The 17,520-nt window shown below is 51.7% G+C and overlaps 1 protein-coding gene across 1 annotated transcript in view; it reads right to left on the reverse strand.

The window, feature by feature from the left end:
- Window positions 1-17,520, reverse strand: part of arhgap39 (Rho GTPase activating protein 39) — a 418,854-nt gene that overhangs the window by 124,874 nt on the left and 276,460 nt on the right. Inside the window, 1 exon segment of the mRNA XM_078426200.1 lies at window positions 687-2,079. Coding sequence (XP_078282326.1) covers window positions 687-2,079 — 1,393 coding nt within the window.

The raw sequence follows: 17,520 nt of genomic DNA on the forward strand, positions 1-17,520 counted from the left end.
CTCCCACTCCACCAATGGCAGCTGCCCGGGCCGGGAGGCGGGTTGCTAGGCACGCGGCGCCCAGGCCTCCGGGCCTACGCTGTCCGGTGCTAAAATGTCGGAAACCTAGAGTGTCGGGACCTAAACTGTCGGGACCTAGAGAGTCGGGGCCTACTGCGTCCGGGCCTACAGCGTCCGGGCCGAAAGTGTCGGGGCCTACAGTGTCCGGGCCTACAGCATCCGGGCCTACAGTGTCGGGGCCTACAGTGTCGGGGCCTACAGCGTCTGGACCTACAGCGTCGGGTCCTACAGTGTCGGGGCCTGCAGCGTCCGGGCCTACAGCGTCCGGGCCTACAGCGTCGGGTCCTACAGCATCTGGGCCTACAGCGTCCGGGCCTACAGCGTCCGGGCCTACACTGTCCAGACTTACATTGTCTGGGCCTACACTGTCCGGACCTACAGCGTTCAGGCCTACAGTGTCTGGGCCTTCAGCATCTGGGCCTACAGCGCCCTCCGGGCCTAATACGGGCAAGGGGTGTACAAGACAAAACAATTTAGCCTAAAATAGGGGATGCCGCAGCTAATACTGGGGCAGTTGGCAACCCTACTGGCAGCATTGCGGTAAAATAAATGGAACGAGGTTATTTGCATGTTGAGGAGGGGTTATGGTTTCTCTGGGGTTGGGGGGTGGTGAGCTGAAGGCCTACCTGTGATGGGTGTAGGTAGGGCTCGGGCGAGGCCAGGTTGGTCTGCACCGAGACGCTTTTCTCCAGCAGCACCTGGGGGAAGCCCAGCTTCTCGAAGGTGTTCCTCTTCCAGTGTTTGGTGTCGTGCTGCGCCAGCGCCTCGTCCTCGCTGAAGGCCCTCACCACCGGGCCGGGCAAGGGCAGGGGCAGAGCCCCGTCGCTCTCGTAGCCCGACACCTCCTTCTGTGAGTCCCAGCTGCCGCGCTGCTTGATGTGGTGAAGCTGCTGCGCCTCCCTGGCCAGCCGGGCCTGCGCGACCTGCAGCATCTCCGGGTAGACCCGCGGCAGCCCCTCTCCGTCCCCCACGCTCGGCCTCTCCTCCTCCGCCTCTGCCGCGGGCACCGGCGACTGCCCCTCCTCGGCCGCCAGCCCGTCGGGCAGCACCTCCTGGCCACAGCTGTCCCCTGCCGCCCCGCAACCCTCCAGTGTCAGCGAGGGCTTCCTGCTCTTCCTCTTCCGCGCGTTGGGCGAGTGGCCCAGGGAGGAGAGCGAGTCGTGCTGGCTGGACCACGACATGGCGTCCTCGTGCGCGGCCTGGGCGAGCTGGGCCTCGGGCTCCTCCAGCCCGTTGTAGTCGGCCGCCCGTGACTCAGGGCGGTGGAAGTCCCGGACCAGCGACGGGCTGTGCTGCAGCGAGTAGGAGATGGTGGAGCTGGCGCCAGGCGCGTAGCGGTGCCTGGCGGCCGACTTGAACTTGGGGCTGGAGGCGGCCTGCTCCACGTACACCAGCTGCTTGACCAGCTCCTTGCCCGCGGCGCTGTACTCCAGGCTCAGCGTCTTGTCGGAGCACCTCTGCTTGGTCAGCACCAGGTGCTGGTAGGGTGAGCTCTGGGCCTGCTTGGGGGAGTGCAGCAGTGGGTGAGGCCTGCGGACGGGGGACTTCTGGGGCGAGCCCGCCCCCTTGTAGACCACCCCCTCGCAGTGCACCTCCATGGGCGGCTCGTCGTAGATGGGGGCCTGGTACTCCACGGGCGGCTCCTCGTACAGCGGCGGCTCGTAGGCGTAGCGCGGGGACGGGGGCTGCGATTCGAAGGAGTACTTGCGGTGCTGGTAGTGGCCGGGGGAGTGGTAGGGCTCGCTGCGGCCCAGCGCCGGGGAGCAGCCACCGCTGCCGTGCTCCGCCCTCTTCAGGTACGGCGAGGCCCGGCGCTCGGTGAAGAACACCTGCGGGTCGCTGTCGGAGGCGAAGCTGTGGGCATGGGGCAGCTGGTGCCCCGCTGGCCGGCGCGGCCTGGTGCCCGGCTGGCTCTCCATGGTGCCGTTGCCCTGGTGCAGCAGGTAGCTGGGCTCCCGGTCGGTCACCTTGATCAACATGCGCTCCTTAGTGCCGCTCATCCAGCGGTGCGGAGGTGATCTGCACAGAGAGGAGACAAGGAGTTAACGCTGGAGGCAGGACCGGCAACGGCGGTTAGCTGAGCTTGTAGTTCAGAGATACAGCGCGGAAACGGGCCCTCTCGGCCCACCGTGTCCGCGCCGACCAGCGATCCCCGCACATTAACGCCATCCTACACACACTAGGGACAATTTTTACAATTTATACCAAGACAATTAACCTACAAACCTGTACGTCTTTGGAGTGTGGGACGAAACCGAAGATCTCGGAGAAAACCCACGCAGGTCACAGGGAGAACGTACAAACTCCGTACAGACAGCGCCCGTAGTCGGGATGGAACCCAGGTCTCCGGCGCTGCATTCGCTGTAAGGCAGCAACTCTACCGCCCATTTAATGGACATTTGCACAGGTACATGGATAGGGGGTGTTTAGAGGGATATGGGCCAAATGTGGGCAGGTGGGACCAGTGTAGATATGGCAAAGATAGACACAAAAAAGCTGGAGCAACTCAGCGGGACAGGCAGCATCTCTGGAGAGAAGGAATGGGTGACGTTTCGGAACCCGAAACGTCACCCATTCTTCCTCTCCAGAGACGCTGCCTGTCCCGCTGAGTTGCTCCAGCTGTTTTGTGTCTATCTTCGGTTTAAACCAGCATCAGCAGCTCCCCCCCTACACTGTAGAGATGGCATCTTGGTCGACATGGGCAAGTAGTTGGGCCGAATGGCCTGGTTCCATGCTGCGTGTCTCTGATTGATAATAAAACCACATCTGGGGTGACACAGTCGCGCACTGCCTCACAGCGCCGGAGACCCCGGTTCGATCCTGACCCCAGGCGCCGTCTGTACGGAGTTTGCACATTCACCCTCCCCCGCAACCCGGTGGGTTTTCTCCGGCTGCTCCGGTGTCCTCCCGGGGTTGTCCATTAAATTGGCCCTCGGTAAATTGCCCCGGAAGCAGGTGAGAAAGTGGGATCACACGGAACTGGTGCTGAACGTACGATCGATGGTCGGCGTGGACTCGGTGGGCCGAAGGGCCTATTTCCATGCTGTGTCTTTAAACTAAACTAATCTACAGGAAGTAAAACTATGGGAACGTTGATGGCTAATTAAGCAGTTCCCTGTATGTGACAGTCTGTGTGTTTGATTAAACCACTTGGCACATTCTCAATAAGCATCTTGTTTACTTGTAAAATGGAAAATAAGTCTTTCAAATGGATTTGCTTTGTTTCAGATTTAGATCCATGTTTCCATGCTCTGCCTCATCATTTCCTAGAACCCCTCAATTATACCGCCATTTCCATCAAGACGAGAGATTTAAATTTAGATTAAAACTTGTTTTTTAAAAAAAGATGATTAATGGAAGCACGGCAGAGAAAGCCACTGCTTTACACGGGGAGAAGGAGATTAAAGGTTCATAGTTGAAAAGATAAGTGATTCTAAAAGTCATTCATCTTAAGATATAACATAAAACCTAGGACAGTGCGGCACAAGAACAGGCTCTTCGGCCCACAATGCCTGTGCTGGACATGTAGCCAACACCACCGCTTATCTATAGGGAGACACAAAAAGCTGGAGTATCTCAGCGGGCCAGGCAGCATCTCGGGAGGGAAGGAATGGGCGACGTTTCGGGTCGAGACCCTTCTTCAGATTGATGTCAGGGGAGGGGGCACCTTACTTACCATTCGCCTGCGGTGTGCAGTATCAAGTTTTGTTCAAATTGTTGCGCTATCGTGTACCATTTTGGCTGTATTTCGGGAACATATATATATACAAGATGAGATTGCCATTTTGATCTAACACTTCCATGTGCATCTATCTATATATTAAAACTCTCATTTGTTTGTTTGTTTGTTCCTGAACTACAGACAAAATGGGGGGGGGAATGGGGTGGGTGGGGAGGGGGAGTGGGGAGGACGGAAGGGAGGGGAGGAGGGGAGGGGTGGGGGGGAGAGAGGGGAGGGGGGAGGGGTTGGTGGAGAGGGTGCTGCAACAATGCAGGAGAGGTTTGGGCCCAACTTGGCCTAGTATGCTACAAAAAATCTCACCTTGTGTACTCATTTGCACTGTCTGCTGTGGCTTGACAGATACGGGATCAAATACACCTTGAAAGGGAGTGATCACGAAGTTTTTGGAGTTAACAGAGATGACAAAATTACACAGTAGTTTACTAGCGTCACAACGGGAACCAAACAGGTCCACGGGTCGTCTAGTCTCCAAAAAAACCTTTCTCCTCACACCTTCAACCGATGCCCTCTAGTATTTGATTTTGTCCACCCTGGGAAAAAGATTCTGACTGTCCACACACAATGAGACAACACAGTGTAATTAAAATGCCTTTCTTCAGTTGCTGCCACTGCGAATCACTGCCTGATACAACCAAGGAGAAGGCCATTCAGCCCTTTACGCCTGCACCAGCTCACTGTCAGAGTGGTCCCATTAACGTCATTCACCCCCCCCCCTCAGCTTCCCTCCACTGCTTTATTTCCCCCCCCCCAAGTTATTCTTCTCAAGGGCGGTCACGGTGGCGCGGCAGTAGAGTTGCTACCTTACAGCGATTACAGCGCCGGAGACCCGGGTTCCATCCCGACTACGGGTGCTGTCTGTACGGAGTTTGTACGTTCTCCCCGTGACCTGCGTGGGTTTTCTCCGAGATCTTCGGTCTCCTCCCACACTCCAAAGACATGCAGGGCTTGGTGTATGTGTAAATTGTCCCCGAGTGTGTGCGTGTGGGATAGCGTTAACGTGCGGGGATCGCTGGTCGGTGCGGACCCGGTGGGCCGAAGGGCCTGCTTCTACGCTGTATCTCCAAACCAGCCTAAACTAAACTAAGACTCGCGAACAAAGTCCAACTCATCGGTGAAATATTAAGGGACACGACTGCAGCGGGGGGGGCAAAGAAAATATCAAACCCCCCCCCCCCTCGCCTGTGTTCACCTATTACCAACCGTGCCCTGTCCAGCCCCTGCTTGCTTCCAGCTTTCTTTCCCCACCTCCCCTGCAATCAATCTGAAGAATGGCCCGACACCAAACATCATCCATCCATGGTGCTGCCTGACCTGCTGAGTTACTCAAGCACTTTGTGTCTTTCCTCGGTTTTTAACCACCATCTGCAGGTCCCTTGCTAGTAAATATTCAGTGAGGGCTGTCACATCTTTCAGATAAGGTGTTAAAATTAAATCCTATCTGATATAAATAGCTGAAGGCCTTACTTGAAGAATAGCGGTGCAATTCCACCAAATATTTGCCCACAACTAAGACCAACGGTAAGATAAAAATGTCAGATAGAGTTCTAGGGGCAAGCGGGATCAAGGAATCAAGTCCTTGCGTAGGTTCACGGGGTTAATCCCCGGGATGGCGGGACTGTCATACGAGGAAAGATTGGAAAGACTGGGCTTGTATTCACTGGAGTTCAGAAGGATGAGAGGGGATTTTACAGAGACGTATAAAATCATAAAAGGACTGGACAAGCTCGATGCAGGAAAAAATGTTCCCGTTGTTGGGGGAGTCCAGAACCAGGGGCCACAGTCTAAGAATAAAGGGGAGGCCTTTTAAAACTGAGGTGAGAAGAAACTTTTTCACCCAGAGAGTTGTGAATGTGTGGAATTCTCTGCCACAGAAGGCAGTGGAGGCCAATTCACTGGATGAATTTAAAAGAGAGTTAGATAGAGCTCTAGGGACTAGCGGAATCAAGGGGTATGGAGAGAAGGCAGGCACGGGTTACTGATTGTGGATGATCAGCCATGATCACAATGAATGGTGGTGTTGGCTCGAAGGGCCAAATGGCCTCCTCCTGCACCTATTTTCTATGTTTCTAAAACAATGAACATGAATGGTCTTTATTGCAGTGCCACGCGAGAGAATCATGGTGGCATCAGTTACCATGGATTCCCGCATTGCAATGATTACACGTTGAATTTGGATGCCAAATTCCTCATGACGCCCTGAGGTTGTTGCTGGTGTAGAAATGCCTGCTGTTTCAAAGGCAGCCTTACATAAAAACAAGAAGATAGACACAAAGTGCCAGAGTAACTCGGCGGGACAGGCAGCATCTCTGGAGAGAAGGAGTGGGTGACGTTTCGGGTCGAGACCCTTCTTACAACAATGTATTTTAGCCTGACTGAGGGTTGCTGATCATGCACAGGTACTGACGAGACTTTCCATCCATCGTGGGAGTAAAGGTGTAGGAAAGAATGCCGTCTTACACAAAAGGGCACAGAGTGCTGGAGTAACTCAGCGGGTCAGGCAGCATCTCTGGAGAACATGGATAGGTGAAGTTCAGGGTGGGGACCAAAGGTAATAGAGGAACAAGATAGACCACTCCACCCTAAAAACTGTAGTATGTCACGGTGCCATTTTAGTGGGCAGAAACTTGCAGAAACATTTAAAAAGAAAAATAACAAAAAACTGTGAGTTGATAGATGAGATATATTCTGCATTGTAATGGTATCATCACACATACTGTTCCCCCACAACACTGATTACACTGCGAGAGACAGAGCGAACGGCGGGGTTTGCTTACTAAAATGGCGGACGTTACTCTCCTTTGCGTATTACACTTCAGTACAGGCGATTTCAACGGAGTGGTTCATCTTGCTCCTCTAGTATCTTTGGTGGGGACACTTATTCAGACAATCAGTCTGAAGAAAGGTCCCAATCTGAAACGTCACCTCTCCAGGGTCTCTGATTGCTTCCCTTTACCTGTAATAATTGACCTCTCTTAAAACAGCTGCTGACTGCAATGGACAAGTAACCATATGACATTAAAAATGCAGTGAACAATGAGGTTGTAACGAAGTGTAGGAGGAAAACTGCAGATGCCGGTTAACACCGAAGGTAGACGCAAAGTGCTGGAGTAACTCAGCGGGTCAGGCAGCATCTCAGGAGAGAAGGAATGGGTCGTGGTTTTGGGTCGAGACCCTTCTTCAGTCTGAAGAACTGAGAGGGGAGGGGAGGAGGGAGAGGGGAGGGGAGCAGGGGAGGAGGGAGGGGAGGAGGGAGTGGGGAGAGGGGAGGGAAGGGGGGGGAGGGGTCGGGGAGTGGGGGAGGAGAGGGTGCTGCACCAATGCAGGAGAGGTTTGGGCCCAACGGGTCCACTTGGTCTAGTCATTTTATAAACCTCTGTCAGGTCGCCTGTCAGCCACCAATTTTGTAGTTAGAATATTCTCATCTGATCTAATTTCTTCACTGCAGCCTTCTATTCCAGGCAACATCCTGGTGGAGATGGGCACAAAGTGCTGGAGTATCTCAGCAGCTCAAGCAGAATCTGTCCAGAACCAGGGGCCACAGTTTAAGAATAAGGGGTAGGCCATTTAGAACGGAGATGAGGAAAAACTTTTTCAGTCAGAGAGTTGTAAATCTGTGGAATTCTCTGCCTCCGAAGGCAGTGGAGGCCAATTCTCTGAATGCATTCAAGAGAGAGCTAGATAGAGCTCAAGCATAGCGGAGTCAGGGGGTATGGGGAGAAGGCAGGAACGGGGTACTGATTGAGAATGATCAGCCATGATCACATTGAATGGCGGTGCTGGCTCAAAGGGCCGAATGGCCTCCTCCTGCACCTATTGTCTATTGTCTATTGTCTAAACCTGCATCTCATCATGTTGATTTTTGGACAGTGCAGGCCACATGAAGGACATGTCAAGTGACTCCTACACAGGATAATAGTACACCAGGGACTGATGCGAGGAATAAGTATGATTACCAAACGTGCCTTTTACAAAACAGCCCCTTATTCACGCATGCAACGATAAGAGTTGGATTGGTTGGATGGATAAATGAAAAGGTGAAAGGGGCAAAGTGCAAACTGCCATGACCACACAAAATCGCGGAGAGTTGTGGATGTAGCCCAGTCCATCGCACAGACCAGACTCCCCACCATCGACTCCATCTACACTTCACGCTGCCTCGGGAAAGCAGCCAATTTAGTCAAAAACTTGTCCCACCCCACTCATTCCTTCCTCTCCCTGCTTCTGCCCGGCAGAAGGTACAGAAGCTTGAAAGCGCGCACCACCAGGCTCAGGAACAGCTTCTTCCCCTCTGTTATCAGGCTTCTGAGCTAGGGGTGCCAACTTCCTCACTCCCAAATACGGGACAAGGTGACGTAACTGCCCCGCGCCCCACGTGACCTCACCCAGCCAGCAGTCACGTGCTCCCCGCTCAACCAATGGCGGCCACCCAGGCCAGGCAACCTCCGTTAGGCGGTGCCCGGGCCTCCGGGCCTACACTGCCCGGGCCTACACTGTCTGGAAGGTAGGCACAGATTTGAACCAGCATCTGCAGTTTTTTCCCTACTATACTGTCCGTACCTACACTGTTTGGGTCTACAGCAACCCCCACCCCCCAACCGGGCCTAATACGGGACAAGGCAATTTAGCCCAAAATACCGGGTGTCCCGGCTAATACGGGACAGTTGGCAACCCTATTCTGAACAGTCCTTCCATAAGCCAGGGTACTCTGTGTGTGCATGTGCTATCTTTTTCTATCTCACACAAACACACACGCACACACACACACACACACACACCCTCACACGCACACACACACAACCACCACGCGACTCCACTCACCCCCTCTTCCCCCCCAACTTCCACCCCTTTTATATTGGGCAGCAGAGTGGCGCAGCGGGTAGATCCGCTGCCTCACGTCGCCAGAGACCCAGGTACGATCCTGACCTCGGGTGCTGTCTGTGTGGAGTTTGCATGTTTTCCCCGTGACCGGGTGGGTTTTCTCCGCGTCTCTCGGTTTCCTCCCACATTCTAAAGACGTGCAGGTTTGTAGGTTAATTGACCCTCTGTAAATGCCCCCCCCCCCCCGTGTGCAGGGAGTGGATTGGAAAGTGGGATAACATGGAACTGGTGTGAACGGGTGATCGATGGCCAACGTGGACTCGGTGGGCTGAAGGGCCTGTTCCCATGCTGTACCCTTTTCAATCAATCCAATTCCATGCTGTGTCTCTAAACTCTAAAGTCTACTGGCCAGGCAATCTCCTTCACGATTGTTTCTTCCTTCATGTTTTCAAGAGAGAGTTAGATATAGCTCTCAGGGCTAACGGAATCAAGGGATATGGGGAGAACGCAGGATCGGGGTACTGATGAGTGGAACCGATTAGGTAGATGCACAGAGTCTTTTGCCCAGAGTAGGGGAATCGTGGACCAGAGGACATAGTTTCAAGATGAAGGGGAAAAGATTTAATAGGAATCCGAGGAGTAACCTTTTCATACAGAGGGTGGTGGGTGTATGGAACAAGCTGCCAGAGGAGGTAGTTGAGGCTGGGACTATCCCATGTTGGACAGGTACATGGATAGGACAGGTTTGGAGGGATATGGATCAAGCGCAGGCAAGTGGGACTAGTGTAGCTGGGACATTGTTGGCCGGTGTGGACGAGTTGGGCCGAAGGGCCTGTTTAGTTTAACCTGCCTGCACGTGATCCACACCCCTCCATTCCCTGCATATCGACGTGCCCATCTAAAAGCCTCTTATAGGCCACTATCGTATCTGCCTCCACCACCACCCCTGGCAGCCCCATCCAGGCACTCACCCTCAATGCGAAAAAAACGTAGCCTGCACATCTCCTTTAACCTTTCCCCCTTTGACCTTAAATGTATGTCCTCTGGAATAAGTCAAAGTCGACTCCAAGAGTGGACTGCACTCCCTAATTCCTGGAACTATCTTCTCTCAGTGCTTTGGAACAAAAAGCTCTGAGAGATGTAGTGATATTCATGATGAAACCAGTCTCCTAGCAGCCACGTTGCTATAGTAACTTAAATGTTCTTAGAATAGAGGCAGGAGTTGGCCAATACACCTGACACGTCATCAGCCAGGGCCTTGGGCCTTGGCAGATCCTCACGCACAACCCCACTCTCAAACCCCACTTCTTCCAAATTAACATCATCTGTGAATCCGCCAGGTCCTGTTTTGAAGACAAATGACCCTGTGTTTAGTGTAGTTCAGAGATGAAGCGCGGAAACAGGCCCTTCGGCCCACCGGGTCCGCACCGACCAGCGATCCAGGCCCTTCGGCCCACCGGGTCCGCACCGACCAGCGATCCAGGCCCATCGGCCCACCGGGTCCACACCGACCAGCGATCCAGGCCCAGCGCAAATTGGAGAAACAGCATCTCATATTTCGTTTGGGCACTTTACACCCCAGCGGTATGGAACATTGATTTCTCTAACTTCAGATAGATCCTCTGTCCCTCTCCATCCCCTCCCCCTTCCCAGTTCTCCCACTGTTGTCCTGTCTCCGACTACATCCTATCTCTGTCCCGCCCCCTCCCCTGACATCAGTCTGAAGAAGGGTCTCGACCCGAAACGTCACTCATTCCTTCTCTCCAGAGATGCTGCCTGACCCGCTGAGTTACTGCAGCATTTTGTGCCTTCCCGAACAGTAACACTATGGGGACAATTTGCACTTATACCCAGCCAATTAACCTACAAACCTGCACGTCTTTGGAGTATGGGAAATCGAAGATCCCGGTGAAAACCCATGCGGGTCACGGGGAGAACGTACAAACTCCGTACAGACAGCACCCGTAGTCGGGATGGAACCCAGGTCTCCAGCGGTGCATTCGCTGTAAGGCAGCAACTCGACCACTGCATCACCCTTTTCTGTTGCAACTTGCCACTGTGACCTCTGCAGTTCAGGAGAATGAGAGAATTATTTTTTTTCTCTCTGATTCGAGAGACGAGAAGCGTGGGTAACATCGAAGGACGAGGGCAGTAGGACTGAGATGAAAGGAGATTACTTAACTCAGGGCGTTGTGAATCTCCCACTGCAGATGCTCAGTTGTCGAAGATATTCAAGCCTAATTTTGATAAATGTTTGGATGATTAATGGAATCAAAGACAAACACAGAGTGTCATAGAGTCAAAAAGCATGGAAACAGGTCCTTCGGCCCAACTTGCCCATGCCAGCAAAGATGCTCCATCTACACTAGTCCCACCTTTAGACTTCGGAGATACAGTGCGGAAACAGGCCCTTCGGCCCACCGAGTCTGTGCCGATCAGCGATCACCTCGTATAGTAGCACTATCCGCCTACACACGAGTGAACATTTAACAACTTACCAAAGCCAATTAACCTATAAACCTGTACGTCTTTTGGAGTGTGGGAGGAAACTGGAGCACCCTGAGAAAACGCACGCGGTCACGGGGAGAAGGTACAAACGCCGTACAGACAGCGCCCGTAGTCGGGATTGAACCTGGGTCTGTGGCGCTGTGAAGCAGCAACTCTGCCGCTGTGCTCTCCGAGTTCCTCCAGCTCTTCACCTTTGCTCCAGATTGCAGCATCTGCAGTCTTTTGTTGCTCTGAAATTCAGAGGGGGATTTGAGGAAGACTTTTTTCTTCTCCCAAGGGTGCCTGGAATCTGTAACTCGCTGCCTGCACGCGCTGTGGAGGCCGAGACTCCCGAAAAACGTGAACAGTCTGCAGTACATGCACTTGAAACCAAAGATACTACAGGAGCAAGATGGACCACTCCGTTGAAATCACCAATACTGAAGTGTCACAAAACGCTGGGAGTAACTCAGCGGGTCAGGCAGTACTCGAAGGAAGTGTAGTACTCGAAGGCGCCATTTTAGTAAGCAAAACCCGCCGTCTGTTATGCCTCTCGCAGTGTAATCAGTGTTGTGGGGGAACAGTATGTGTGATGATACCATTAAAATGCAGAATATATCTCATCTATCAACTCACAGATTTTTGTTATTTTTCTTTTTAAATGTTTCTGCAAGTTTCTGCCTACTAAAATGGTGCCGTGACCTACTACGGTTTTTAGGGTCGACTGGTCTATCTTGCTCCTCTAGTATCTTTGCTTGAAACGCCACAGCCTTGGGAACGCTAGGGGCCAGAAATGGGATTAGCATGGACAAGTACTTGATTGCCAACAATGAACACTGGATCAAATGTTCAGTGACTCCAGCAGTTACTCAGGCTCACCAGCTATTACGATTATTGGACTCTTGTGAATGCTTGTGAGCATTACTTGGACCTAATAGAATTAAAATGATTACTTTTTAAGATTAAAAGAGTAAACAAGAAACACACTTAAAAACCGTTGGAAACATTTAAACTTAATTAAGTAAAAAGACGCTCTAATTTCCATCTCCCAGCTCCATAGGCTGGAATTTAGAAGGATGAGAGGGGATCTTATTGAAACATATAAGATTATTAAGGGGTTGGACATGCGAGAGGCAGGAAACATGTTCCCGATGTTGGGGGAGTCCAGAACCAGGGGCCACAGTTTAAGAATAAGGGGTAGGCCATTTAGAACGGAGACGAGGAAAAATCTTTTCACCCAGAGGGTTGTAAATCTGTGGAATTCTCCGCCTCAGAAGGCAGTGGAGGCCAATTCTCTGGATGCTTTCAAGAGAGAGTCAGATAAAGCTCTTAAAGATAGGGGGTATGTGGAGAAGGCAGGAACGGGGTACTGATTGTGGATGATCAGTCATGATCACAGTGAATGGCGGTGCTGGCTTGAAGGGCTGAATGGCCTCCTCCTGCACCTATTGTCTATTGTCCAATTGCTCCAATTGATTTGAATGGGAGTGTTGGACTAGTAGGCCTACGTCCAAGCCTGTGAGCTGGGACGTACTTACGTTTGTGCTGCATCTTTGTATTGATTGTATGTGCAAGTGTGGATCCCAGTGCAGGGAGGCGGATGTTGCCGCGGGCTTGTGCCCACGTCAATGCTGGGCAGTGGAACGATGGTTGGCGTGGGCTCGGTGCGCTGAAGGGCCTGTTTCCACGCCGCGTCTTTCAATCCTCAACCACTCGTCCCACCCCGGGGCCACTCCTCCCCCCTGCTCGCATCGAGCAGAAGGTACAGAAGCTTGAAAGCGCGCACCACCAGACTCAGGAACTCCAGGGCGGTCACGGTGGTGCAGCGGTAGAGTTGCTGCCTTACAGCGAATGCAGCGCCGGAGACCCGGGTTCCATCCCGACCACGGGCGCTGTCTGTACGGAGTTTGTACGTTCTCCCCGTGACCTGCGTGGGTTTTCTCCGAGATATTCGGTTTCCTCCCACACTCCAAAGACGTGCAGGTTTGCAGGTTAATTGGCTTGGTGTATGTGCAGATTGTCCCTAGTGTGTGTAGGATAGTGCTAATGTGTGCGAGGATCGCTGGTCGGCGCGGACCCAGTGGGCCGTAGGGCCTGTTTCCGCGCAGTATGTCTACACTAAACTAAAACTAAATCAGCAGGTCAGGCACCATCCATGAGATGCAGATGCTGGGTTACAAAATAAGACACAAAGTGCTGGAGTAACTCAGCGGGACTGGCAGCATAGACATAACATGCCAGGAGTTACTCCAGCACTCTGTGAAACGTCACCTATCCATGTTCCCCAGAGATGCTGCCTGTCCCACTGAGTTACTCCAGCACTTTGCGGCTTTTCTTTGTAAACCAGCACCTGCAGTTCCTTGAGTCTACGTCCTAATTAAAATTAATCTTGAGTTGAAAGTTGCCTCTGCAATCTGGCTGAACAGCAATGAGAATTCACAAGCAGCAGCCTTCGAAATCAATGCAACATTTTAGAGAATTGTCTTTATTCTCGAGAGGAAGGGTCTCAACCCGAAACATCGCCCACTCCTTCTCTCCAGAGATGCTGCCTGACCCGCTGAGTTACTCCAGCACTCTGTGAAACGCCACCCACTCCTTCTCTCCAGAGATGCTGCCTGACCCGCTGAGTTACTCCAGCATTCTGCGTCTACCTTTTATTCTCCTCGGTATAACAATGGTCCAACATTCAAACAGCACTCAGTGGGGAGTGACTCAACTGATCAGTGCTAAAGTGGTTCTGTTTGCAACGTGCCGTTGCGGTTACTTTTTTTGAAGCAAGACACAAGGTTACAGTATGCAGCTGGATTGCTGCCAAGTTAAATATAAAGCACAAGACCCAGGGCCTTCACATCACTTAAACCCACAACCAAAAGCTTAATCAGTGCTCTCAGGAAGCGAGCCTCTGCCGCCTTTAAGCCTTGTCAATGGCCACATTGTGTTCTCTGAAAGGCTCTCATTACAACCTTCCAAAGACGCACCGCTTGAGATCTGCTTATCAGAAAGATTGTTTTCTCTTTAAAGAAACTATTCGGAGAAAATCTTTTTAAAATCAGCTTTTTTCATTGAATCGGATTCATTTAATTTCTGTCATAGGGTGATGCAGCCCGGAGGGTGTGGGAAAGAAGTGCAGATGGTGGTTTCAATCGAAGGTAGACGCAAAATGCTGGAGTAACTCAGCGGGTCAGGCAGCATCTCCGGAGAGAAGGAATGGGTGATATTTCGGGTCCAGACCCTTCTCCAGACACACAGCAGGTCTCCGGTCGAGACCCTTCTTCAGTCTGAAGAAGGGTCTCAACCCGAAACGTCAACCATTCCTTCTCTCCTGAGATGCTGCCTAACCCGCTTGGTACAGCATGGAAACAGGCCCTTCAACTGGACTTGATGTGAGAGGAATAGATCGGGTAGATGCACAGAGTCTCTTGCCCAGAGTAGGGGAATCGAGGACCAGAGGATATAGGTTCAAAGTGAAGGGGAAATAATTCAATAGGAGTCTGAGGGGTGACTTTTTCACACAGAGGGTGGTGGGTGTATGGAACAAGCTGCTAGAGGAGGTAGTTGAGGCAAGGATGATCACAGTGTTTAATAAGAAATTGGACATGGAAATGGATAGGATAGGTTTAGAGGGATATTAGCGCAGCAGATGGGACTGGTGTAGCTGGGACATGCTGGCCGGTGTGGGCAAGTTGGGCTGAAGGTACATGGATCGGACAGGTTTGGAGGGATATGGACCAAGTGCAGGCAGGTGGGACTAGTGTAGCTGGGACATGTTGGCCGGTGTGGGCAAGTTGGGCTGAAGGGCCATTCTGACCATCTAAGCTAGTCCCATTTGCCCATATTTGACCCATATCCCTCTAAACCTTTCATAGAGTCATACAGCACGGAAACAGGCCCTTTGACCCAACTTGTCCATACCGACCAACATGCCCCATCTACCCCAGTCCCACCTCCCCATTAGGCCCATATTCCTCTAAACCTTTCCTATCCACGAACCTGTCCAAATGTTTTTTAAATGTTGTTATTGTACCTGCTTCAACCACTTAACCTGGCAGCTTGTTCTACATATTTACCACCCTCTGTTGGAAAAAAGTGCCCTTCATGTTCCTATTAAAGGGCCCGTCCTAGTTACGTGATTTTTAAGGCGACTGCCGGCGACTGTCAAAGTCATAGCAGATCGCCAAAATGTTCTTTGACCCTACGACAATGACAACGACAATGCCGAGTCAGGTCGATACAAGTTACTGTTTTTGTGAAACTAGCACCTGGCTAAGAGATTACACCGACTTCGGAAACATTGCGAAGTTCCCACGCTTAACTGACCGGCAAACTGTCACCTCCAATCTACCTGTCAAATGTCCTGATGGTAAATAAATTGGTTAAACAAAACTATCTTCTGGTATCTTCAAATGCCTTTTCTTCATTTAATATTACGTGCTTCTAAATGCATCTACGACAACCTAGCAAACCTGGGGACAGCATGCGACAGACAACGCCCGCAATAAGCTACGATACCTGGCGACAAGCCAGCTGTCGGCCAGAAATTTCCAGCAGGTAAATGTTTCCGCGACGCGTCGAGATCCGCTACGATTCATTGAAGACTCCTCACGATCACGGCCGCGACACCCCGGCCAACGTTCGGCGACAGCCTAGTCGCCGGCAGTTGGCTTAAAATCGCCTAAGTGGGACAGGCCCTTAAGTCGTCTCCCCCTCACCTTAAATGTTTAGGCTTTGGAAAGGGTGTGGAAGAGGTTGACCAGAACGCTGCCTGGGTTAGAGAGTCTCAGCTGTGAGGAGTGGCTGGACAGGCTGGGATTGTTTTCTCTGAGATTTTTTTAGAGTTAGAGATACAGCGCGGAAACAGGCCCCTTCGGCCCACCAGGTCCGCGCCGACCAGCGATCCCCGCACATTAACACGATCCTACACCCACTAGGGACAATTTTTTATTTATTTTTACATTTGCCCAGCCAATTAACCTACAAACCTGTACGTCTTTGGAGTGTGGGAGGAAACCGAAGATCTGGGAGAAAACCCACGCAGGGAGAGCTGTAAGGCAGCCCGAGCCCTAACCCTAACCTGACTGACTCCTAAAAATCGACAGAAGGGCAAGTGAAAAGGCGAACAGATTTGGACAAGGGTGATGAGACCTTGGGCCAGACTAAAGTGGCAGTATATGGCGAAAAGGAATCTCCAGGAGGAGATCATTAAGCGCCAGACGGCATTTTGGCCTACTGTCTGACAAATCACAACCTAACCGTGGCGCTGAGGATGAGGGGAAAGCTTGTTAGAAGTATAGAAAGCTCTGAGGGGGCGTAGATCGAGTGGACAGTCAGAATCTTTCTCTTTCCCAGGGATTAGAGTGCTAATCTAAATGGTGAGAGGGGAAAAGTTTGAAGGAAACTAGACCAAGTGGACCCATTGGGCCCAAACCTCTCCTGCATTGGTGCAGCACCCTCTCCTCCCCTCTATTCCCCACATGCCCCCCCCTCCCTCCCTCCCTTCCCCTTCCCCAACACTCCATCCCCCTCAACCCCCCTTATCCTACCTCCTCCCCCCCTCCCTCCCTCCACTCCCCTCCCTCCCTAGGAGATAGATTTAAACTTTAAAATGTGAATGACTTAAAAAATACAACACCGATTTCAATGAAACTTCTTCCATTAGCACCAAAGGGACGACAGTGAGTAAGGTGGGCCTAAAATTGTCGCGCTGTCGTGTACTGTTTTGGCTGTAGTTCAGGAACAAACAAACAAACAAACGAGAGTTTGAGTATCTAGATGTGCGAGTTAATATTTTTTTACAGAAGGTGGTGGTGGGGGCCTGGAACACGCTGCCTGGGGTGACTATGGAAGCAGGTACAATAGTGGTGTTCAAGAGTCCTTTAGATAGAACGCATGGATATGATGGAAATGGAGGGATATGGACCACATGCAGGCAGAGAAGATTAGTTTAACTTGGCATCACGTTCGGCACAGATATTGTGGGCCGAAGGGCCTGTTACTGTGCTGTGCTGTTCTATGTTTGAAAGACATTCGGTCAGGTACATGGATAGGCAGGATTTAATTCAGTTCAGTTTAGTCTATTGTCACATGTACTGAGGTACAGTGAAAAGCTTATGTTGCGTGCTAAAACCATCAGCAGAAAGGCAACACATGATTACAATCCAGCCATTTACAGTGTATAGAGACATGATATGGGAATAACGTTTAGTGCAAGGTAAAGCCTGCAAAGTCCGATCAAGGATAGTCCGAGGGTCACCAATGAGGCAGATAGTAGTTCAGCACTGCTCTCTGGTTGTGGTAGGATGGTTCAGTTGCCTGATAACAGCTGGGAAGAAACGGTCCCTGAATCTGGAGGTGTGCGTTTTCACACTTCTATACCTATTACCCGATGGGAGAGGGGAGAAGAGGGAGTGGCCAGG

The sequence above is a fragment of the Rhinoraja longicauda genome, chromosome 2, assembly GCF_053455715.1.
Source record: "Rhinoraja longicauda isolate Sanriku21f chromosome 2, sRhiLon1.1, whole genome shotgun sequence".
Classification (NCBI taxonomy): domain Eukaryota; kingdom Metazoa; phylum Chordata; class Chondrichthyes; order Rajiformes; family Arhynchobatidae; genus Rhinoraja; species Rhinoraja longicauda.